Raw genomic sequence first — 24,580 nt, 5'->3', positions numbered from 1 at the left:
ATTCCCTCATGTGCAAGGAGACAGAGGGGTAAGTTGATCGAGGTGTTTAATATGTTGTTATGTTCTCTATCAGATCGATAGGGAGAAACTATTTCCTCTGGTGGTGGGGGGGCGGTGGGGGAGTCCAGAACAAGGGGACAGAACCTTACAATTAGAGCCAGGTCATTTAGGGGTGGTGTCAGGAAGCATTTCTTCACACAAATCTGGACCTCAGTGGCAGCTCCTGTATGTGTACAGTACACAGTGGGTATAAAGAGAATGATACATTCCCATCTGGGTCTCTGTGGCCCATGTGTCTGGTTACTGATCACGTGAGTGCGGGTGGACAGGATGAGGTGAAGCAGTGACATCCACCCATGGATAAACAGTCCTTTGATGTGCAACCTCTGTAGCATGGGCCACAGTGGGTTGCGGAAATGGAGGGCGTCCTACAGAACCAGAACCCAGGGCAATTCACAGCAGGAAATGTTTGTTGTGTTGCATGGCTCCACAGTCACAGGTCAGACGATACGAGTCCTTTATTGATCGGTTACAGACAATGCTAGCCCAGCAGAGTTTCACTTTACACCCAGAGTGCACGCGCTAACAGTGGGAAGGGGAAAGGCAGGGGGCTGAACTGACACCCGCACCCACCTTCCCAACCCGCACAAATCCTGGAGCGACTGCTATCCCGGGTCCCAGTGACGTGCAGGAGATAGAATGACGGGCAGCAACTCCTGGAATCCGATCCCGCGGTCAGGTCTCCTTGGCTGGCATCCCTCCTGCCCCTTCCTCCTCCGCCTCATTCTGCTGCTGCTGCTGTTGGCGGAGCAGCCATTCCTTGTAACGCCGGGTCTTCGGAAGCTCAAAGTTCACCACTGACATGGGCATGCGGACTTTATCGATGCCGTTCACCTACGGAACATGGAGGACCAGGAGTCAGATCGGAGTTTAAAGACAATGCCAGCCCCTTCTGTGACATGCCTCCCGCCAATTAATGCAGCTAACAGGCAGTAATGTTCAACAGGGCCAGTCCCTTTATGGCTCCCTCGAAATACTGTGCACTACTGAAGTCAGAAGAAACCAGCAGTGGATGACTGACCCTTTTCTAAGTGTCACAATGAAACTTGCCTGCATTAAGTACTTAAAAACAGAAGGTCCGCTGCAAACATCACCCTTAACAATGTACTCCAGTTTTAAAAACACATTTTTGTTAACCTCATCAAGCTGAAACATGTTATCCCCACGGTCACAAGTGAACAAAGTACGAAGGGAGCTTTACTCTGTATCTAACCCCAATTTTTTCTCTTTTTTTAGTTTAATGGGGACAGTGTAGCGGGAGCTTTACTCTGTCTCTAACCCCGTTTTTTTTTCAGAGGGGATTAATCCACTCTCCCTAGTTACAGTCAGAGATAAATCAATTGGTTTGTTGGGACAGTGTAGAGGGAGCTTTACTCTGTATCTAACCCCGTACTGTACCTGTCCTGGGAGTGTTTGATGGGGGACAGTGTAGAGGGAGCTTTACTCTGTATCTAACCCCGTACTGTACCTGTCCTGGGAGTGTTTGATGGGGGACAGTGTAGAGGGAGCTTTACTCTGTATCTAACCCCGTACTGTACCTGTCCTGGGAGTGTTTGATGGGGGACAGTGTTGAGGGAGCTTTACTCTGTATCTAACCCCGTACTGTACCTGTCCTGGGAGTGTTTGATGGGGACAGTGTAGAGGGAGCTTTACTCTGTATCTAACCCCGTACTGTACCTGTCCTGGGAGTGTTTGATGGGGGACAGTGTAGAGGGAGCTTTACTCTGTATCTAACCCCGTACTGTACCTGTCCTGGGAGTGTTTGATGGGGACAGTGTAGAGGGAGCTTTACTCTGTATCTAACCCCCGTTTTTTTTTTTTTACTCTGTATTTAACCCCGTTTTTTTTTTTTTTTTAAGGTGGCCTTGATACCCCAGGCCCCTTCTATATTTTCACATCGAGGGGGCCTTTATTGCTCAGGCCCCCTTTATATACATATTTACAGTTTTAAAATAACTTTATTAAAACCAGAGAAATCAACAAAAATCTCAAATTAAAATGCCATTCTCGGCGTCAACGATGCACTCCAGTCCCTGCGGTGCCCACCGGTCGCGGAAGGCCTCAAGCGTACTGGCGGACACCGCATGCTCCTTCTCCAGGGACACCCGGGCGCGAACGTAACCGCGGAAGAGGGGCAGGCAATCGGGGAGGACGGACCCCCCGACGGCCCGCAACCTGGACCTGTGAATTGCCACCTTGGCCAGGCCCAGGAGCAGACCGACGAGGAGATCCTCCTCCCGGCCCAAGCCCCTCCGCACCGGGTGCCCAAAGATCAGGAGCGTGGGACTGAAGTGCAGCCAGAATTTGAGGAGCAGCCCCTTCAGATACTCAAATAGGGGCTGCAACCTCGCACACTCTGTATTAACGTGGAACACGGACTCGTCCAGGCCGCAGAAAGTACAGGTGGCCTGGGAGTCCATGAACCTACTTAAAAGCCTATTGCACGGGACTGCTCTGTTTTTTTTTTATACCCGTTTTTTTTTTTTTCTTTTCCTTATTTTCTTTTTTTTTTTTAGGGAGCTTTACTCTGTATCCAACCCCCATCCTTTTCTTTTCTTTAAGATGGCCTTTATACCTCAGGCCCCTTTTATATTTTTCACATCGAGGGGGCCTTTATCCCTCAGGCCCCCTTTATGTACATATTTACAGTTTTAAAATAACTTTATTAAAACAGATAAATAAACAAAAAAACTCAAATTAAAATGCCATTCTCGGCGTCGACGATGCACTCCAGTCCCTGCGGTGCCCACCGGTCGCGGAAGGCCTCAAGCGTACCGGCGGATACCGCATGCTCCTTTTCCAGGGACACCCGGGCACGAACGTAACCGCGGAAGAGGGGCAGGCAATCGGGGAGGACGGACCCCCCGACGGCCCGCAACCTGGACCTGTGAATTGCCACCTTGGCCAGGCCCAGGAGCAGACCGACGAGGAGATCCTCCTCCCGGCCCGAGCCCCTCCGCACCGGGTGCCCAAAGATCAGGAGCGTGGGACTGAAGTGCAGCCAGAATTTGAGGAGCAGCCCCTTCAGATACTCAAATAGGGGCTGCAACCTCGCACACTCCGTATAAACGTGGAACACGGACTCGTCCAGGCCGCAGAAAGTACAGCTGGCCTGGGAGTCCGTGAACCTACTTAAAAGCCTATTGCACGGGACTGCTCTGTGCAGCACCCTCCACCCCAGGTCCCCGATGTAAAGGGGGAAGACTCCCGCGTAGAGAGACCTCCATCGGGGTTTCCCCTCGCCGCCAGATGGCAACGCGGACCGCCAGGGCGTGTCCGGCCGGCTGACGAGGGCGAGGAAGTGGAGAGTGTGCAGGAACAGCCCGTACAGGAAACCCCTCCGCGCCGATTGGAATGGCACGGAGGGCATTTCCGAGAGGCGGCTCGGGTTGTGCGGGACCGGCTCCCGAGGAGGGTTTCGGGGCCTGGGTCCGATGAGCAGTTCCGGCCGAGCGGGGGTCAACTCGGCCGGGATCGCTCCGCACTCCCGAGCCCCCTCGCCACCCGCAGTGAGGGGCGCCCCGGGGGTTTCGGCTACTCCTCCGCCCGCCGGACCGTCCCCGGAGTCGGCCGCCCGGACAGCCGAGGCGCTCTCCTCCGCCGGCGGGGGAGCGCCCTGACTGGAGGCGACCATGTTCCAGACTCGGAAAAGATCCCGGTAAAAGACAGGCAACTCCCTCAGAGAGGCGCGGCTAACGGACTCCACCGGGAGCTGCGTGTCGTCTTGAAGGCAGTGACACTGGCGGAAAAAATACGTCGCCAGCGCACACCATCTGGGAGGACGCTCGACGTACAGGTATCTCTGCAGGGTCCGAAGGCGGAGAGTCGCAGCCTGGGTGCGGACGCACACCAGCGACTGACCGCCCTCCTCGATCGGGAGACTCAGGACCGCGGCAGAGACCCAGTGTTTCCTCTTGCCCCAGAAGAAATCGACAAGTTTCTTCTGGATCTTAGTGGCAAATACAGGGGGCGGGGCCAAAGTGACCAACCGGTACCACAGCATGGAGGCCACCAGTTGGTTTATGACCAACGCTCGGCCCCTGTAGGAAAGCACTCGGAGCAGTCCTGTCCAGCGCCCCAGCCGAGCGGTGACTTTCGCCTCCAACTCCTGCCAGTTTGCCGGCCAGGCTTCCTCAGCGGGGCTAAGGTGGACTCCCAGATAGAGGAGGTGCGTGGTGCTCCACGCAAAAGGTGTCATCTCCTCCGGCAGGGAGTCCACCCGCCACTGACCCACCAGGAGTCCGGAACATTTCTCCCAATTGATCCTCGCGGAGGACGCGGCAGAAAAGGTCTGCTGGCAGTCGCGCATCCTCCGCAAGTCAACGGGATCTGTGATTGTGAGGAGCACGTCGTCGGCGTAAGCCGAGAGGACGACCCGCATGGCCGGCTCGCGCAGAGCCAATCCCGTCAACCTCCTGCGAAGCAGGCACAGGAAGGGCTCCACGCAGATGGTATACAATTGGCCGGACATGGGGCACCCCTGACGCACTCCTCTCCCAAATCGAAGGGGCGCCGTCAAGGACCCGTTAACTTTGACTAGACACACTGCGGCGGCGTATAAAAGTCTGACCCGGGCCACGAAATGCAGCCCGAGTCCGAAAGCGCGCAGAGTCCCGAAAAGGAAATCTTGATCCACCCTGTCGAACGCCTTCTCCTGATCGAGGGAGAGAAAGGCGACCGACTGACCAGTCCTCTGGGAAAGATGGATCAGGTCCCGGACCAGGTGGATGGACCGGCCCGGGACCGTGTAGGACTGGTCGGGGTGGATCATGTGGGCCAGCACGGAGCCCAGGCGGGTAGACATAGCCCGGGCAAAGATCTTGTAATCCGTGCTGAGGAGGGAGACTGGACGCCAGTTTTTAAGCAGGCGGAGATCGCCCCTCTTCGGCAGCAGAACGATGACCGCCCTGCGCCACGAGAGGGGCATCTCCCCAGTCACCAGGCTTTCCCCCAGGACCCGCGCGTAATCGTCCCCCAGGACGTCCCAGAACGCCCTGAGGAACTCCACGGTCAACCCATCCAGCCCTGGGGATTTGCCCCTCGAGAGCTGGTGGAGGGCGCCAGTCAGCTCCGCCAACGTGAGCGGAGCCTCCAACCCTTCGGCGCCCTCCGGGCTGACCTGCTGCAGGTCCTCCCACAAAGCTCTGCGCGCATCCTCGCTGGACGGATCCGGAGACAACAATGCACTGTAATAAGTACGGACCAGGAGGCCCATTCCATCCGGATCCATGATGGAGGATCCGTCGTCGGCCAGCAGCTCAACGAGCTGCTTACGGACACCCCGCCATTTTTCCAGCGAATAGAAGAAGGGTGAGGCGCGGTCCAAATCTTCCAGGATCTGGATCCGCGACCTCACATACGCGCCTCGGGACCCTATGAGCTGCAGGTCCCTCAGCGCGCCCTCCTTCTCTTTGTCCGCCTGCCACAGGGCCGGGTCCACGACGGCATGACCGAGGCAGGACTCCAAGTCGAGCACCTCCCTCTCAAGGCGCCCGATCTCGGCCTCCCGCCTCTTGGTCGACCCCTTCGCATACTCCTGACAGAAGACGCGGATGTGAGCCTTGCCCACATCCCACCATAGCCTCAAGGAGGGGAAGCCCCCCTGCTTCCTTCTCCAGTCAGCCCAGAATCGACAGAACGAGTCCCGAAATCGCTCGTCCTCCAGCAGCCGGTTGTTAAAGTGCCAGTACGCGGACCCCGCCTGCATGCGGAGCGGAGTGAACTCCGCCCACACCAGGCAGTGGTCCGAGAACGGCACCAGCCGCATGGAGGCTGCCGAGACGCGGGAGACGTACGCCTGCGAAAAATAGAGGCGGTCGATTCGCGACCCCCCTCCTCCAGACCTCCACGTGAAGGCGCTGGAGTCGGGATGGAGATTCCGCCAGACGTCCACCAAGTTAAGGGAGCTGATCAGTCCCCTCAACTTCTCCACCGACGCTTGGCCGCGCTGGGGACCGGAGCGATCCCCCACCTCGAGGGTGCAGTTAAAATCCCCCCCGAGGATGATGCACTCGCCGCTATCGATGGAGCTCAAGAGAGCGGACACTTCTTCAAAGAAGCGCGCTTGCAAAGCGCCGGGCCTGGGCGCGTACACATTCACAAAGTGGAGCGGCACGCTACCCAGGCGAACGGCGAGGTGGAGCAAGCGGCCCGGCACTAGCTCCTTGACCCCCAAGATCTCCGGCTGAAAAGTCGGGGCCAACAAGATAGCCACCCCACTAGAAATAGGGGTGAGGTGACTCATGTAGACCCCACCCTGCCACTCCAGGAGCCAGGTGGCTTCGTCTCCCGGAACGGTGTGGGTTTCCTGCAGAAAGCTCACCGCGTATCTCCCTTCCCTAAGGACTGAGAGATTGTGAAATCTGCGGTGAGCCCCTCTGCTGCCGTTGATGTTGAGGCTGGCTATGGTTATCTTCATGTCAAAGGTACTTAAAACCCGTCACCAACAGCTCACTGTGAGGAGGGAGTGGAAGTGCACCTGGCCCTCCACTCCCCCAGCAACCCATTGAGGAACACATTAAAACGGCGCCTCTCAACCAGTTTCACGTCCGCGCGCTTGCCCGCTATCTTAAGGGCGGCACGGACGGACTGGATGATCAGCGCCAGATTCGACCAACGGTCGAGGGCCAGCTGAACTTTATTGCGGCAACCCCTGCAAGCCGCGAGGAAATCCCGGAGTTCCGCCGTGGGGATGAGAGGAGATTCGGTGGGAGGCACGAGGGACTCCACCACCTCACTGGCGATGGAATCAAGATCATCCTCCGTGCCCCGCACCGAATCCCCATCCTCCTCCGGGTCGTCACCGCCAGCGGCCAACACATCCACCACACACTGTGGGGCGGACGTCCCGGCCGCGCCAGCTGGTCCCGCCTGCGTCACGATCCCACCCCCAGGATCGATGGCGGAGGAGTCCTCTCTGGGTTCTATTGTGAAACTGGAGCCTGTAGGCACCAGCGGCTCAGGACCCCCCTCCACCTCCGTCCCCAGGGCAATGAGTGGTCCAGGGGAGACAGAAGTTCCCGACTCCGGGAAACCAGCCGGAGCCGAGATTGGAGGCGGAGGGAGGAGGCTATCTCCCGCTCCGCCAGCACCCACAGGCCCAGCAGGTGGGGCAGCATTCTCAGTTATAACTGGGTCGGGTGTCTCCTGGTTGGTGGTGGACTCCGGCTGGGAGGCCCGACCCTCTGGGGCCTCGCCCTCCCCTTCATTCAGGACACCCGACCCAGTAGCAGTGGCAGAATGGGCGGCTTCCCCAGGCTCCCCCACCACAAGCAGGGCCCCACTTACTCCTTCAGTAGGGGCCTCATGTACCGGGGCCATCCCCTTCCCTCCATCCTGAGGAATTGGGAGCACCTGCCCGGACTTTGCAGCCTTGGTGGTGGCGGTAGGGGAAACCTGGGGACCCGAAACAGGAGACAGCTCCCCTCCAACAGATGGGCCCTGCGCCTCAGGGCCCCTTGTTACCTCTGTGGAGGGGTGCCTTCTCCTCTTTTTCCCAGTTGTGTGCGGAGGCTCAGAGACCTCCATATCATCAGAGGCCTCCACCTCCACACTCTCCTTTTTTTTATTCACCCTGGGCCTGAGCCCAGCCCTGGGGCAAGTTGACTTCCCGAGATCGGGCCTTGGGCTGAGCTCAGGCTCGGGTAGTGTCACGATATCCAGGGGACGCGCCTCTCGATGTTTATTTCTCCTCCGCGCCTTCCTTCCACTTGGACGGTCACCCCCCTCCCTGCCGGAGGCCGTGAAAACCACAGCCTCCGGTACCGACTGAATGGTATCTGGTGGTGGTGTAGTGGGGGTGGGAGGAGGTGCAGCGTCGCCACCCTGGGCCGCTGAGTTGGAGTTGGCAGCCGGGAGGTTGGGGCAGTTCTTACGAACATGCCCCACCCCCTTACAGACATGGCACCGCACCCCGTCCAAGGTCCAGAAGACGCGGTAGGCCGTCCCCTGGAATTCTACATTGAAGTGGCCCTCTGTCACCTCCTCCCGCGCCAGCTGCATGAATAACTGGCGGCGGAAGGAGTAGACGTGTCGGAGGCTGTTCTCCCGAAGACCGAGCGGGACTGGGGTGAGCCCCGTCTTTACCTCCCCCGGATGGTGCAGGTGGGGAAGGAGGAGCTCACCAGGGATGAAGGGTGGGACATTGGATAAAATGAGCCTTTGCGCAGTGGCCTCCAGGGGGTCCACTGGCAGAAAGGTCCCGCCCACGGTGAGCCCCTTGCTCAGAGCCAGGGACACCGCCCACTCGGTCTTTAGGAAAAACACTGCCTTCCCGTACATTTTAGAGGCTGCAACAATGGCCGAAGGGCCGACAACCTCGGCCATTGCTTTCACGCATGCCTCTATAGTCATGTTCGGGTGGACGTAGCTCTTGACCCCATGCTTCGTTGTTAATAAAGCAAAAGGTGACGGGGCAACAGGTGCAGCTGCAGCAGCCGCAGCAGCATATGTACGGGAAGGCCCCGCCACCGGCGAAGAGGGGCTTGCCATGGGGTCTAAGAGCTACGTCCACCCCCAAGAAACAAAACAAATTTACACAATTTTTTAAAAAAAAGCAAACTTTAAACAAGGTGGAGTGGGAGTAGAGGAGGATGGGGTAGGATGGTAAAGGAAATGGGGAGGATAGGTGACTGAGGCGACTGAGTGGAGGAAGGGAGAGAAAGGCTGAAAAGGATGTTTGATCCAACTGCCAGTTGGAGCACCTTTATAACAATTAGTCCAAAACTGTTTGTTGTCTTCCAGTTGGGGGAGGCTTCTTCGCCCGGGACGGCTGGAGCCGCCCGGTACTCTCCTCTTCTGATTTTAACAAGACAGTCTTCACCCGGGCAACTCCAGCTGTCCCGAGCAGGCAGTTGGGGTGGGGAGGGAGCTCCCTGTGTGCAAACACCAATACAAACACAGGGGCCCCTACTGGATTTGGCTGCCCCACCCCTGAGTCTTCAGGCCTCTTCTCCCTCCCCCTAACAGTTTAAACTTCAGAGTCTTTCAGGTGCCCTGACACCCACCTTTCCAGAAAAATTGCAGCCTTCCTTGATGGTTTCCCTCCACTCTGTATTCACCTTTCTCCAGTCTCTCTCCCCAGTTGCTGCAGTCTTCACTCTCCACTCTGCAGTTGCTGCAGCACAGGTGCAGCTGCTCCCCCTGATTGCTGGCAGGAAGTGCTCCAAATTGACCAGCCAATCCCTGTGCTGTACCTGTCCAGGGAGTGTTTGATGGGGACAGTGTAGAGGGAGCTTTACTCTGTATCTAACCCCCGTGCTGTACCTGTCCTGGGGAGTGTTTGATGGGGGGGAGTGTTTGATGGGGGACAGTGTAGAGGGAGCTTTACTCTGTATCTAACCCCCGTGCTGTACCTGTCCTGGGAGTGTTTGATGGGGGACAGTGTAGAGGGAGCTTTACTCTGTATCTAACCCACGTGCTGTACCTGTCCTGGGAGTGTTTGATGGGGGACAGTGTAGAGGGAGCTTTACTCTGTATCTAACCCACATGCTGTACCTGTCCTGGGAGTGTTTGATGGGGACAGTGTAGAGGGAGCTTTACTCTGTATCTAACCCCGTACTGTACCTGTCCTGGGAGTGTTTGATGGGGACAGTGTAGAGGGAGCTTTACTCTGTATCTAACCCCCGTGCTGTACCTGTCCTGGGAGTGTTTGATGGGGACAGTGTAGAAGGAGCTTTACTCTGTATCTAACCCCGTACTGTACCTGTCCTGGGAGTGTTTGATGGGGACAGTGTAGAGGGAGCTTTACTCTGTATCTAACCCCCGTACTGTTCCTGTCCTGGGAGTGTTTGATGGGGGCAGCATAGAGGGAGCTTTACTCTGTATCTAACCCCGTGCTGTACCTGTCCTGGGAGTGTTTGATGGGGACAGTGTAGAGGGAGCTTTACTCTGTATCTAACCCCGGTTGATGGTGGGACTCAATCCGCAGTGCTGCAATCCCCACAGTACTTGATGGGTATAAATCGAATTGAGGAGGAGGAATATTGTGAAACTGAAGTAAAATGCTCGCGATTACTCACTGTGACCTCGCACCAGTGCTCGCCCCAGGTAGTGATCGACTCATCGGGAATCTTCAACGCGTCTGGCGGCACAAAAACTTGGAGCTGAGAAAGAAACGTGCAGTTTTCACTTGCCAGTACTGGGGAAAGTGGGGGCTGTACTTTACCATTCTGTTAAGCCTCACATTGATCCTTTAGCCCTGTCACAGAACAGCCTGAGCTACTCAATCACCACACGGACTGCAGTGGTTCAAGAAGGCAGCTCCTCACCAGCTTCTCAAGGGCAATTAAGAATGGGCAACAAACACTGGCCTAGCCAGCGATCCTCAAAACCACAAAGAATATTACAAAAAAGTCCCAATTTCACCCCTCCCTTACATTTCCACAGTGTCTAAACATAGAAAATAGGAGCAGGAGTAGGCCATTCGGCCCTTCGAGCCTGCTCCGCCATTCATTATGATCATCCAACTCAGTTGCCTGTTCCCGCTTTCGCCCCATACCTTTTGATCCCTTTAGACCCAAGAGCGATATCTAACTCCTTCTTGAAAACATACAATGTTTTGGCCTCAACTGCTTTCTGCGGTAGCGAATTCCACAGGCTCACCACTCTCTGGGTGAAGTAATTTCTCCTCATCTCAGTCCTGAAAAGTTTACCTCGTATCCTTCGACTATGACCCCTGGTTCTAGACTCCCCCACCATCAGGAACATCCTTCCTGCATCTACCCTGTCAAGTCCTCTTAGAATTTTATAGGTTTCTATGAGATCTGCCCCCCCACCCCCCACTCACTCTTCTGAACTCCAGTGAAAATAATCCCAATCGACTCAATCTCTCCTCATACGTCAGTCCCACCATCCCGGGAATCAGTCTGGTAAACCTTCGCTGCACTCCCTCTATAGCAAGAACATCCTTCCTCAGATAAGAAGTCCACAACTGCACAACAATATTCCAGGTGTGGCCTCACCAAGGCCCTGTATAATTGCAGTAAGACATCCCTGCTCCTGTACTCAAATTCTCTCACTATGAAGGCCAACATACCATTTGCCTTTTTTACCGCCTGTTGCACCTGCATGCTTACCTTCAGCGACTGGTGTACGAGAACACCCAGTCTCGCTGCATATTCCCCTCTCTCATTTTATAGCCGCTTAGATAATAATCTTCCTTCCTGTGTTTGCTACCAAAGTGGATAACCTCACATTTATCCACATTATACTGCATCTGCCATGCATTAGCCCACTCACTCAACTTGTCCAAATCACCCTGAAGCTTCTCTGCATCCTCCTCACAACTCACCCTCTCACCCAGTTTTGTGTCACCTCGTGACTTCAGGGTGTCCCTCGACAGCCAATCAAGTATTTTTTTTTTAAACTAAGGTCACTGTTGAAATTCAGCAACCAATACGCGCACAGCAAACCTCGGGATGTTACGGGATTTGGAGTGATGGTGGTGAGGGAGGGGAGTGTGATCCAGGTCACTGGGTTCGGTCTCTTCTCCCCCCGCCCCACCCCATCAACAGTTCAGCCCACGTCTTGTCCCAACTGCAGGCCCAGCTGAGACCAGCTAACTCAGCGCTGACTGGGGCCCTTCCATCTCCGCCTCACTCACCTCCTTCAGGAAATGTCGGCAGACAATCTCCTTTGTCAGCTGCCACTTCACGTTGTTCTTCATCCTCACCGTCAGCTTGGAGTTCTTCAGGAACTCGATGGTCTGAATGCCAGAAGCAGAGGGAATCACATCATCAGTACAGCACTGCAGACGGAGACCATTCAGCCCACTGTGCCTGTGCCAGCTCTTTGAAAGAGCTCTCCGACCAGCCCGCTTCCTCTTTCCCCATCACCCAGGCCAATTTTTTTTCCTTTTCAAGTATTTATCCAGTTTCCCTTTTGAAAGTTACTATTGAATCTGCTTCCACCGCCCTTTCAGGCAGCGCGTTCCAGATCACAACAACTCGCTGCGTTAAAAAAAAAAAAAATCCTCATCTCCCCTTTGGTTCTTTTGCCAATTATCGTAATTCTGTGTCCTCTGGTTACCGATACATAGCCTAATCTTCACAAGTGGTCTTTGAAACCCTGACGGTGCTTGGCACTCCAGGCCTCAACCCTTCTCTGGGCTGCTCAATGATACAAGAGGCCAGCACAGAGATCTGAGGGTTATAGGAGGTTACAGAGATAGGGAGGGGTGTAGGGGCTGGAGGAGGTTACAGGGATTGGGAGGGGTGTAGGAACTGGAGGAGGTTATAGGGATTGGGAGGGGTGTAGGGGCTGGAGGAGGTTACAGGGATTGGGAGTGTTATCGGAGCAGCAAGATGTCCCTCACCATTTCTCCAGTCCGTGTCTGCATTCTCTCCTCTGGTTTCCCCTCTCGGAGCAGCTGTTGGAACACAAGAAACATTATTTAGAAAGATTACCATTCGCAATTCACCGCCCCCCACTCAACTCGCCCCTTCCAATCTCTCCTCTCAGCCGGCAACGACTCAAGCCTCGATCCTGTCTCACAGGTACTTGGGAAGGGGAGCTCGCTACTAGAGCTTGCTGTGGGGAGGAGATCGGGGTCCCGAGGCACAGTAGAAACAATGAAGACGGAGTCACTGACCCTTCGCTCCTCTTCAAACATGGCCCTGTTCTCTGGGGAGGCGTAAACGGCGAGACCCCGTGGGAGGAGCTGGTTGCGACCGATCGACTTCTTCACAAACACCACGTCCCCTCGGCCTCCGTGTTCTGCGTGCGGGAAGGGGTTAGGAAGAACAATGCATCAGAACGTTCCCAGCTACGTGTCTATTATTATATTTAGAAGAGAGGAGCGACAGTCGATACATACTGGATACTGTCTGCGTTAGGATCACTTCCAGATTCTCTTTGGGTCTTTGTTTCGTGTCTTCCACCAGCTTATAGATCCGGTGTCTCCTGGGGTGCAGTCTGGCTGGCTTGCCTTCCTTAGGGAGTGGAACCTGCCACCAGCGCTCCACGATAACCGTCCTCTGTCAAAACAAATCACCTTCTGAATCTGCTTTCGGTGTCTCTGTACAGAACCACTGCACCCTTGCACAGGTCTCACGTTCAACGCGCGGCCACTGTGTAGAGTCTTACAGCACAGGAGGCGGCCTCTGGGCCCAACACGCCTGTACCGGCTCTTTGAAAGAGCTGTCCGATTTAATCCACACCCCAGCATTCCCCCTGTAACCCTACAAACTAATCCCCTTCAAGTTCATGTCCAATTCCTTTTGGAAGTTCCTGTGGAATCTGATTCCATCACCCTTTCAGCCCTCTGTGTGAAGGAATTTCTCCTTACTTCCCCCTCCCACTGTTTTGCCACTTATTTTAAACTTAAGGATCTCTGGTTTCCCACCCACGAGCCAGTGGGAATAGTTTCACGCTCAAAAATACTCAGGGTTGGGCACCACCGGCAATTATTGCCCATTTCGTCTATCTCGGAGGGTTACCACATCGGTGTGGGGAGCAGAGTCACATACAGGCCCAGACCAGGTAAGGACGTCGGGTTTCCTTCCCGCAAGGATCAGTGAACCAGATGGGTTTTGTTTAAAATGACGATTCAACAGCTCCACAGTCACATTGACTGACCTCGGATCTACTCCTATATTTACAGATTTTTATTTTTAATCCGAATTCTACTTTTCAAATAGCTCACGGTGGGATTAATACTCATGTTCTCTGGATTATGTGTCCAGTAACATGACTGCTCCACCACCGTCCCCTTGTCTGCTCGATATAATGAGGCAAATTCTTCCATTAATTATTTAGTTGCCTTAAGAAAGTAGAGGTACATTCATAACTCTAATAAAAATACAGTCACATGTTCACCAATAATCTCCCTTCCAACCTCATCCCCTCCCTCCCTCCCCAATTACTTCACTCCCCATCTCCCTCCCCCCACTTTCACCCCTTTCTGCCCCCCTCATCCCTTCCCTCCTCCGTTCCCCACTCCCTCATCCCCACTGTCCCCCTTCTCTCCACCTTCCTCGTTCCCTCCTCATCCTCCGTTGCACCATCGTTCCGCCCTCCCTCCCTCCCTCCTCATTTCCCCTCCACCTTCATCCCCTCCCCCATCCCCTCGTTCCTCCCCTATGCCCCCGCCCTCAGTCCCCCCTCCCACTCCCCCCTCCTCCTGTCCCCCCTCCCCTCCTCCCCCCTCCCCTCCTCCTCCCCTCCCCCTCCTGTCCCTCCTCCCCCTCCCCTCCTGTCCCTCCTCCTCCCCCTCCTCCTCCTGTCCCTCCTCCTCCTCCCCCTCCTCCTCCTGTCCCTCCTCCTCCCCTCCTGTCCCTCCTCCTCCCCTCCCCCTCCTGTCCCTCCTCCTCCCCCTACTCCCTCCTCCTCCTCCTCACCTGTCCTGTCCCTCCTCCTCCTCCTCACCCCCCCTGTCCCTCCTCCTCACCCCCCCCTGTCCCTCTCCTCTCCTCCTCCCCCTCCTCCTGTCCCTCCTCCTCACCCCCCCCCTGTCCCTCCTCCTCCTCCTCCCCCTCCTGTCCCTCCTCCTCCCCCTACTGTCCCTCCTCCTCCCCCTACTGTCCCCTCCTCCTCCCCTCCTGTCCCTCCTCCTCCCCTCCCCCTCCCCTCCCCTCCTGTCCCTCCTCCTCCTCACCCCCTCCTGTCCCTCCTCCTCCCCCTACTCCCTCCTCCTCCTCCTCACCTGTCCTGTCCCTCCTCCTCCTCCTCCTCCTCCTGTCCCTCCTCCTCCCCTCACCAGGGCGGCGCTCAGCCCCAGCCCGCGGCCTGCTGCTTCCCCGGATCCCGGGCCTAGGCCTCTCCCGCTGCCTCCACCCCGGAGCCGCAGCAGCAGCTTCAAGCCGCCGCCGGATCTCCACATGCCGCTGCCGGGAAAGGCTCCTTCGGCCGCCTGGCGCCAACTAGGCCCCGTCACCTCGGCAACGGGGAAGGACCCCGAGCCCAGGGCTGTCTGCCGCGCCGCCTGCTGCCAAAAACCCTTTTATTTCCAAAGCCTTTTGCTCAAATTTCACCTGCTCTCGGCCAAGCTGCTTTCAGTTTTCCCTCTTTTAACCATTGGAGTTGAAATTTAAAAACCAGTTTCCACCCTCTACACCTCCCTCCTCAATTCCCTCCCTCACCCTCTCCACCTCCCTCCTCAATTCCCTCCCTCACCCTCTCCACCTCCCTTCTCAATTCCCTCCCTCCTCAATTCTCCCCCTCACCTTCTCCATCTCCTCAATTCCCTCCCTCACCCTCTCCACCTCCTCTCCTCAATTCTCTCCCTCACCGTCTCCACCTCCTCTCCTCAATTCCCTCCCTCACCCTCTCCACCTCCCTCCTCAATTTCCTTTCTCCTCAATTCCCTCCCTCACCCTCTCCACCTCCCTTCTCAATTCCCTCACTCACCCTCTCCACCTCCCTCCTCAATTTCCTCTCTCCTCAATTCCCTCCCTCACCCACTCCACCTCCCTTCTCAATTCCCTCCCTCACCCTCCCCACCTCCCTCCTCAATTTCCACTCTCCTCAATTCCCTCCCTCACCCTCTCCACCTCCCTCCTCAATTTCCTCTCTCCTCAATTCCCTCCCTCACCCTCTCCACCTCCTCTCCTCAATTCCCTCCCTCACCCTCTCCACCTCCCTCCTCAATTTCCTCTCTCCTCAATTCCCTCCCTCACCCTCTCCACCTCCTCTCCTCAATTCCCTCCCTCACCCTCTCCACCTCCTCTCAATTCCCACCCTCACCACCTCTTCTCAATTCCCACCCTCACCACCTCTTCTCAATTCCCACCCTCACCACCTCTTCTCAATTCCCTCCCTCACCCTCTTCACCTCCTCTCCTCAATTCCCTCCCTCACCCTCTCCACCTCCTCTCCTCAATTCCCTCCCGAACCCTCTCCACCTCCTCTCCTCAATTCCCTCCCTCACCCTCTCCACCTCCCTCCTCAATTTCCTCTCTCCTCAATTCCCTCCCTCACCCTCTCCACCTCCTCTCCTCAATTCCCTCCCTCACCCTCTCCACCTCCTCTCAATTCCCACCCTCACCACCTCTTCTCAATTCCGACCCTCACCACCTCTTCTCAATTCCCTCCCTCACCCTCTTCACCTCCTCTCCTCAATTCCCTCCCTCACCCTCTCCACCTCCTCTCCTCAATTCCCTCCCTCACCCTCTCCACCTCCTCTCCTCAATTCCCTCCCGAACCCTCTCCACCTCCTCTCCTCAATTCCCTCCCTCACCCTCTTCACCTCCTCTCCTCAATTCCCTCCCTCACCCTCTCCACCTCCTCTCCTCAATTCCCTCCCGAACCCTCTCCACCTCCTCTCCTTTAAGACACTCCTTAATAATCTACCTCTCTGACTTGAGCTTTTGACTCCTCCTGTGGCTTGGTGTCAAACTGAGTCTGATTTAAGCTTCTGTGAAGTGCCTTGGGATGTTTTTACAACATTAAAGGTGCTAGATAAATGCAAGCTGTTGTTGCACTAAGACTCAGTGAAGCCAAACCAAGTCACACCGACTCCACTCTTGCACTGTCCATACATTCCCCAAATGTGGATGTAGGACAGGATGGCAAATAGGGAGGTTTAATAGCGACACTATTAAGTTGAAAGACATGTTCAGTGTCTGGGACAAAGTGAAAAGAAAGCCAAGGTGAATGCAAAATGTTTGGAATCGATATCAGGAAGCACCTCATTGATAACTGATCATTAATGCAAAAACTCTGCAAACACCCATTGTAGGTATCTGTACAGTGAGGATGCCTGAATTTTCTTGTCTGTATATATTTTCTACAACATTTATACCATTACTTTACTTAGATTTGCAATTAGTTTGTGTTGCTTCCACTTTGGATACGTTGAGGTTTCTATTCCAACCTAGTTTCTCTTCAACAAGGACATCATTCCCTCGGAGAGGGTGCGGAGGGAGATTTACCAGAATGGGAGCAGGGATGAGGGACTTCAGTTAATGTGGAGAGACTGGGAGAAGCTGGGATTGTTCTCCTTAGAACAGAGAAGGTTAAGTGAAGATTTAATTGAGGCGTTCAAAATCGGGAAGGGTTTTGATGGAGTAAATAAGGAGAAACTGTTTCCACTGGCAGGAGGGTCGGTAACCAGAGGGACACAGATTGAAGATAATTGGCGGAAGAACCAGAGGGGGAGATGAGGATAATTTTTTTTTTAACACTGTGAGTTGTTGTGTTCTGGAACACGCTGCCTGAAAGGCAGCTGTATAAAACGCTAGTTAGACCACAGCTGGAATACTGTGTTCAGTTCTGGGCACCACACTATAGGAAGGATGTGATTGCACTGGAGATGGTGCAGAGGAGATTCACCAGGATGTTGCCTGGACTGGAGCATTTCAGCTATGAAGAGAGACTGGATAGGCGAGGGTTGTTTTCCTTAGAGCAGAGAAGGCTGAGGGGGGACATGATTGAGGTATACAGAATTATGAGGGGCATTGATAGGGTAGATAGGAAGAAACATTTTCCCTTAGCGGAGGGGTCAATAACCAGCGGGCATAGATTTAAGGTAAGGGGCAGGAGGTTTAGAGGGGATTTGAGGAAAGATTATTTCACCCAGAGAGTGGTTGGAATCTGGAACGCACTGCCTGAAGAGGTGGTAGAGGCAGGAACCCTCACAACATTTAAGAAGTATTTAGATGAGCACTTGAAACGCCATAGCATACAAGGCTACGGGCCGAGTGCTGGGAAATGGGATTAGAATAGTTAGGTGCTTGATGGTCAGCACGGACACGATGGGCCGAAGGGCCTGTTTCTGTGCTGTCTGACGACTCAATGACTCTAAGCAGATTCAACAGTAACTTTTAAAAGGGTAAAAATGTGCAGGGGAAAGAGCGGGGGGTGGGGGTGGTGGAGGGGCAGTGGGTACTAATTGTACCGCTCTTTCAAAGAGCCAGCACAGGCACAATGGGCCGAATGGCCTCATCTTGCGCTGCATCGCTGTGTTGGATCTTCTTCACCTGCTCTCAGCTGCTGCTGCGACTGAGTCTGTCTCACTGCTGCCCCCAGGGGGTCAGTGATAGCGCAGCACTTTTACTCAGGCAACTTGGCAGTTCCACTAAATCCACCTGTCCACCTGTCTCTGCAGCACCTGTGGAAGAGCCTGTCACTCTAGAATTGGCCTTTATAGCCACTCCAGGCGCTGCTCCACAAACCACTGACCACCTCCAGGCGCGTATCCATTGTCTCTCGAGATAAGGAGGCCAAAGATTGAAACCACACACATGAATTTGTCGACATGTCACGGAATTTGCATCAAACACAGCACAGGACCGATTAAAGTCCTGCTATAAAAGGAATGTGTGGCGACTTTTAAAAGATTTACACATGACGTGTGATTTTAACATGAATCAAATTGATTATTAAGCAACTCTAAATATAGCAGCAGGGGGCCATTCAGCCCATCGAGCTGTTTGAAAGAGTTATCCAATTAGTTTGCACTAGCCCCCCGCCCACGCCCTCTCCCCTCTAGCCCTGAAAGTTCTTCCCTTTTAAATATTTGTTACATTCACGTTATTGAACGAACGTGAATCAAACACGGTGCAGATTGATTGATTTTAAAAGGTCAGTGGATTAAGCAGTAGGAAGACTGGTGATCAACCCCCTCTTGTTTCAGTCCTCAGCAGGGCACGGTTTAAACCAGGGCTGATCCCGGGTCGAATCAGGAGTAGAACCCCGAGTCAATTGGCCATATGGGGAGGGACAGAAGGGCTTTTCTGTATAAAGTCCCGTTAAACCCATTAACTGTGGTGAAGGTCAGGCGGAGTTCCTTCTCCTGCCCTGTCACAGAATTGTTTGAGTGCAGAACGAGTCCGTTCAGCCCATCGTGTCTGCACTAGCTCTCTGAAAGAGTTTCCTCTCTGTCACTGATGTGCAACCTGGGCGTTAGATTAAGTGTTGCTACATGGATTACAAGTTCCTGGGGGTGTTTGCGCCCAGGTTCCAGCGCAATTGGGAGCGGGTGTTTGAGGGGAGGATTTAAATGTGTGAGTTACCTTCCCCAAGAATCATTATACGCTGGAGTTTCCGCCATCGTTTACGCTGGTTCACGCCTCAGATCGCCCCTCTGGCGTACACAGGTCTTTGTTCTCCCCAATCCCTTAACCTGTTCCTTCTCTTCTTGTAGGTGCGGAGGAGAATCCCGTCCTGATCCAGTCCCCAATCCCTCTATCCGTTCCACAAGGGGGACACGGCGCAGTTGATGTGCACCGTGTTGAGCGGCACCGTGGGTACCTACCTTATCCGGTGGTACCGCCAGGCGCTCGGTGAAGCTCCGACGTTTGTCATTTACCACAGCATTGACAACACCATCAAGCGGGGGGCCGGCATCACCGACCGATTCGCACCTTCGAGAGACACCTCGGAGAACAGCTACACGTTAACCGTGACGAACGTGGAGCTGGGGGGCTCCGCCGTCTATTACTGTGCCATCTGGGGCCCGGGGACCGCTCTGAGTGTCACCACTAAGTGTTAGATAGTCACCTTGTCCAAATTGTTATCCACAGAAGTGAGGTTTTAGTCTGGGGTTGACTGACTGCAATGCAATGGTCATTCAGAGACTGATTCCCAAACCCCCACACGTGGCATTTTGACAACTGAATTCAGTCTGATCCCAGATCTGGAAACTGGATCCTACATTCCTCTTTGGACACCCACCTGGTTCACTAATGTCCCATCCCCAACGTGGCTGCAGGGAATTACCCAAACCAACGTCCCTGTGCAACAACATTGTGAGACACTGCCTTTAGGCACCTGGGGGGTGTATTTTAATCCGCTGGGTGCGAGGGTGTCCATTTGCTCTAGCGGTACCCTTGCTCCCCCGACTGCCGAGCCCGATTGACAAAAGACCCAGGACACCGGCCAACAGGATCGGTAGCACTCGGGTTCAAAGTAAAACCGCGCCCAAGAGCAGATGAGGGGCTCCCAGGCACTCGGTACAGGCAATGCAAGTTCCCTCTTCAGGACTGGCACCAGTCCGAGACCCCCCCACCCCCCCCTCCCCCCAACAGCTGAAATCGTTTCTCTCTCTCTTATCCTATCTGTTCCCCCTTTAATACCTTGAACATTTCGATCAAATAACCCCCTTAACCTTCTAAATTCCAGGGAATACAGCCCTAGTTTGTGTGATTTCTCCTGGTAATTTAACCGTTGGTTAAACTCTCTTTTTTTTTTAAATAAATGCATTGCTGGGATGTGTGAATTGCTGATAAGAATTAGATTTTTTTTTATCGCCCATCCCTAAACAGAGTGGCTAGGAGTCTTTAGAGGACAGTTAAGCAGCATCCTTATTCAATTAATCTGCTCGCTTGGACTTGCAACATGCCGGTTGGAAATATGAGTTTTCAGGGAAAGTATTACATTTATTGTGACGAAATAAACTATCCAATTACACAGCAAGGAAAAAGGCCATTCATCCCATCGCGCCTGTGCCGGCTGTTTGAAAGAGCTATCCAATTACCCCCCACCCCCCCCCCCCCCCCCCACACTCCCCCTTGCTCTTTCCCCCATATCCCTGCACATTTTTCCCCTTCCAGTATTTATCCAACTCCCCTTTTGAAAGTTACTATTGAATCTGCTTCCACCGCCCTTTCAGGCAGCTCGTTCCAGATCACAACAACTCACTGTGTTAAAAAAATTCTCCTCATCTCCCCCCCTCTGCTTCTTTTGCCAATTATCTTCAATCTGTGTCCCTCTGGTTACCGACCCTCCTGCCACTGGAAACAGTTTCTCCTTATTTAGTTTAGTTTAGAGATACAGCACTGAAACAGGCCCTTCGGCCCACCGAGTCTGTGCCGACCATCAACCACCCATTTATACTAATCCTACACTAATCCCATATTCCCATCACATCCCCGCCTGTCCCTATATATTTCCCTACCACCTACCTATACTAGGGGCAATTTATAATGGCCAATTAACCTATCAACCTGCAAGTCTTTGGCATGTGGGAGGAAACCAGAGCACCCGGAGGAAACCCACGCAGACACAGGGAGAACTTATTTACTCCGTCAAAACCCCTTTCGTTATTTTGTGAACCTCGACTAACTTTATCTGCTCCAACGGAGAACAGTCCCAGTGTCAACAGTCTGCTCCTGTAACAGAGGTAAAGCCTGAAAAAAAAAATGGTCTGGGTGTTTCCAATCTGTTAAAACCAGGAGTTGCGGCCACTCATTCGCTCACAGTTGACAAAACGTTTCGCACATTGAAGAATCCATATTCGTGTGCCTGTGGGGAGTGCAGCAGAGTCAGAGGTTCAAGCTTTCAGGAATAAGTGACACTGCTGGGGATCTAATGCATGACAAAGGGCAATGCAGATCTCAAATGACATGCTAAACATTGTTGAAGCTGTTTGAAAGAGGGCCCCTGCGAATTTATTTCCTTCAAGTGTCCCCCACCCCGACCCCAGTTTCTTACTGAAATCATTGTCTCCCGCTTCCACCACTCTTGTAGGCAGTGAGTTCCAGGTCATTGTCACTCACTGCATTTAAAAATAAATAGATTCTTCCTCACATCACCCCCCACCCCCCCCCCCCCCCACCCCTCCCCACCCCCCAATTCCCCTGCTTCCACCACTCTGGTAGGCAGTGAGTTCCAGGTCATTGTCACTCACTGCATTTAATAATAAATAAATTCTTCCTCACATCCCCCCACCCCCTTGTATCCCTTGCCCAAAACGTTCAATCTGTGTCCCCTAGCCCTTGTACCATCAGTTAATGGGAACTGTTTTTCCTTGTCTACTCTATCCAGATCTGTCATAATCTTGTCCACCTCTATTAAATCTCCCTGCAATCTCCTTCGCTCCAAGGAAAACAATCCCAGCTTCTCCAGGCTGACCTTATAACTAGAATTCCCCCATCCCTGGAACCATTCCGGTAAACCTCCTCTGCACACTCTCAACAACCCTCCCATCCTAAAGTGTAGTTTCTCCCATACTAGACCATCATTGTATGTGATTTACAGGAAAAGCCTCTGTTTGGAATAAAATACTGTCCCTCCCAGGGAGAACTGCTCACTATCCCGGTCCGAGAGATGGGATGGCACGGGACAGACTAGCACCAGGTACAATTTGAGAGTTTGCTGATGACTCCAAATTGGGGGAGGCTGCAGTTAATATTAGGTCCATCACAAATGACAGGACATGAAGTGACATGCAGAATGGGTGTGTAATTGGCAAATGAAGGTCAGTATGGATAAGTGTGAGGTGCTACTTTTTGGGAGGATGAATGAGGTCACCTAGTCCTGGAGGGAGGGAGAGGTGGGGAAGAAAGAGTCTAAATTGGGTTGTGGATCGAGGGTTATAGAGTAACTGCAGCAATGCTGCTGAATAAGGCCATATAAAAAGCAATCCAAACACCGGGGTTAATTTCTTGAGGGATAGAATTGAGAAGCAGATACATTAAGTCAAACTTGTAGGGAACCTCAGTTAGACCACACTTGGAATTACTGTGCACTGTTCCCGTCTCCATGTTATAAAATGACACTGGAGAAGGTGCAAGAAAAGATGTGCTGGGATGGTACCAGTACTGAGATAGGCTACCAGGATAGGTTGAAAAGAGAAGAAGACTGAGAGGGGGGGGGGGGGGGGGTGGGGGAGGACCTGATGGAGGCCTTTAAGATTATGAAAGGACTCGATAAGGCTAGACGTTTCCACTTGCGGGCGAGAGCAGAACTAGGAGCCATAAGAGGGAAGGGCTGTTAACTGAGCCCCCGGCTGTGGAGAGAGTATCGGTTGCATGACCTCAAAGAGTAAATGGACAGAGAGTGCTGGAAAAGCCCAGTCCCTCAGTACACCTTAAAGGGGCCACGCACTTAAAGAGGTATTAAATGCAGGTTTAATCCTCATCTCGAGTCTGAGGATGCTGTATTTATGCAGAAGTTTTTAGAACTATTTGGTTTCAATATGTTTTACAAGGGGACATCACAGCGTCCAGAGAGACAGAACCTGCACTTCTTCATTCTCGAGATGTGGGCATCTCTGGTAAGAGAAGCCATTTATTGTCCATCACTAGTTGTCCCCCTGAGAAGGTGACAGTGAGCCTCCTTTCACAGCTTCAGAATGTCCCACAGCGCTTTACAGCCAACCAAGTATTTTTTTTTGAAGTCTAGTCAACTGTTGTAATGTAGGAAACACAGCAGCCAATTTGCGCACAGCATGATCCCACACACATAACAATGAGATAATGACCCAGGTGATCTTTTTTTTGTGATATTGATTGAAGGATAAATATCAGCCAAGACACGGGGGTGGGGGAGAACTCTCCAACTCTTTTTCTAAATAGGGGTTGCAGTATCTTTAACAGAGGGCAGATTCCGAGTGACAGATAGCCCCTCCGGCAGTGCGGTATTCCTTCAGTATTGTACTTACATCAGAAGCCTTGAGTTTTAATTGTGGCTTTAGTTGATGTACTTCATGGCCTGCAGTCGGTTAGTTATTAAGGTCTTCAACGAATTGTCATCTGCAAACAACCACCAATCTGCATTTATATGGCGCCTTTAATGTAATAAAACGTCGCAAGGGGCGTCAGCAAACAAAGTTTAATGCTGAGCCACATTCGGAGATATTAGAGCAGGTGACCAAAAGCTCGGTCAAAGAGGTATGTTTTAAGGAGTATCTTCAAGGCCATCAAACGTTTATCAGTCCAGTTAAATCCACAATGTTGATGATTCACATGGCCGAACAGCCAGGTTCCAGACTGGGTCTGAGAATGGCACTGAATGCAGCTCAGATCAGGCCCTCGTCATCAACCACAGGGGACCTGGGCAGTGTTCTGAAAGTCTTATTTTAGATCCTGATACCCAAATCGATGCTGTTTTTGTCTTGTTTGTGATGTGGTGCAGGTGGTGTGGTCACTCGCTGCAGGGGGTGGGAGAGGAGCCTCGGGGAGGAACCGAAACATCCCTGTTCACTGTCTGATAAGCAGCAGAGAGCAGCAGCATCTGGGCCCAGTTCCCCTGCTCTGAAACACACACAGAAACAGGACGGAAATCCGAGAAACACCGTTAAACGGTTACATTCTTGGACACGTCACACATTTACAACAAAACAACCCATTATCTGGACTGGGCCCCTCAGGAGAACTGAACTGAACTCCTCCTGCTCTACATCCCATTCTTCATTTCCCAATATTGCTTTTCAAGGTATTTCATTGGCTGCGAAGCACTTTGGGAACATCCTGAGGTTGTGAAAGACGCTATAGAAATGCACTTCATTAAAAATTGGAGTTATAAAGATTGTGGTTGATAGATATTTATTGGGTAAGGGCAGCAAGGACTATGGAGCTAAGGCAGGGTATATGGGGTTAAGGTACAGACCAGCTATGATCTAATGGAATGGTACAGCAGTCTCGAAGGGCTGAATGGCCTCCTCTTGTTCGCACACATTGCAATCACATCAGCCTCATCTCCCTCTGTGAACTCGTTCCTTCGTTGAGGTCATTCAGTTCCCTTACAGGACACTTGCTGGGAAGGCCCAGATTCCAGCACTCCCACCACCCCTTCCCCGATCTGTACTGAGATATCCAGACCCGGGGAGTTTCAGCCAGGCCATTTTCATTATATTATATTAC

General features: G+C 53.2%; 1 protein-coding gene across 1 annotated transcript; it reads right to left on the bottom strand.

Annotated features, from left to right (window-relative positions):
- Positions 1–500: 500 nt before the first annotated feature.
- Positions 501–19,047, bottom strand: mrpl9 (mitochondrial ribosomal protein L9). The gene is made up of 9 exons (XM_068022739.1): positions 19,010–19,047; positions 16,356–16,410; positions 14,756–14,983; positions 12,875–13,034; positions 12,650–12,774; positions 12,374–12,427; positions 11,663–11,764; positions 10,080–10,163; positions 501–894 (listed from the first exon to the last, which is right to left on the bottom strand). Exons 1-9 carry the CDS (start codon positions 19,045–19,047, stop codon positions 736–738), a joined length of 1,005 nt encoding a protein of 334 aa, XP_067878840.1. The 3' UTR covers positions 501–735.
- Positions 19,048–24,580: the final 5,533 nt, after the last annotated feature.

This window comes from Heterodontus francisci, chromosome 46 (assembly GCF_036365525.1).
Source record: "Heterodontus francisci isolate sHetFra1 chromosome 46, sHetFra1.hap1, whole genome shotgun sequence".
Taxonomy (NCBI): domain Eukaryota; kingdom Metazoa; phylum Chordata; class Chondrichthyes; order Heterodontiformes; family Heterodontidae; genus Heterodontus; species Heterodontus francisci.
Note: the sequence above shows the minus strand (reverse complement) of the source record. Positions and strands in the feature narration are given on the sequence as shown.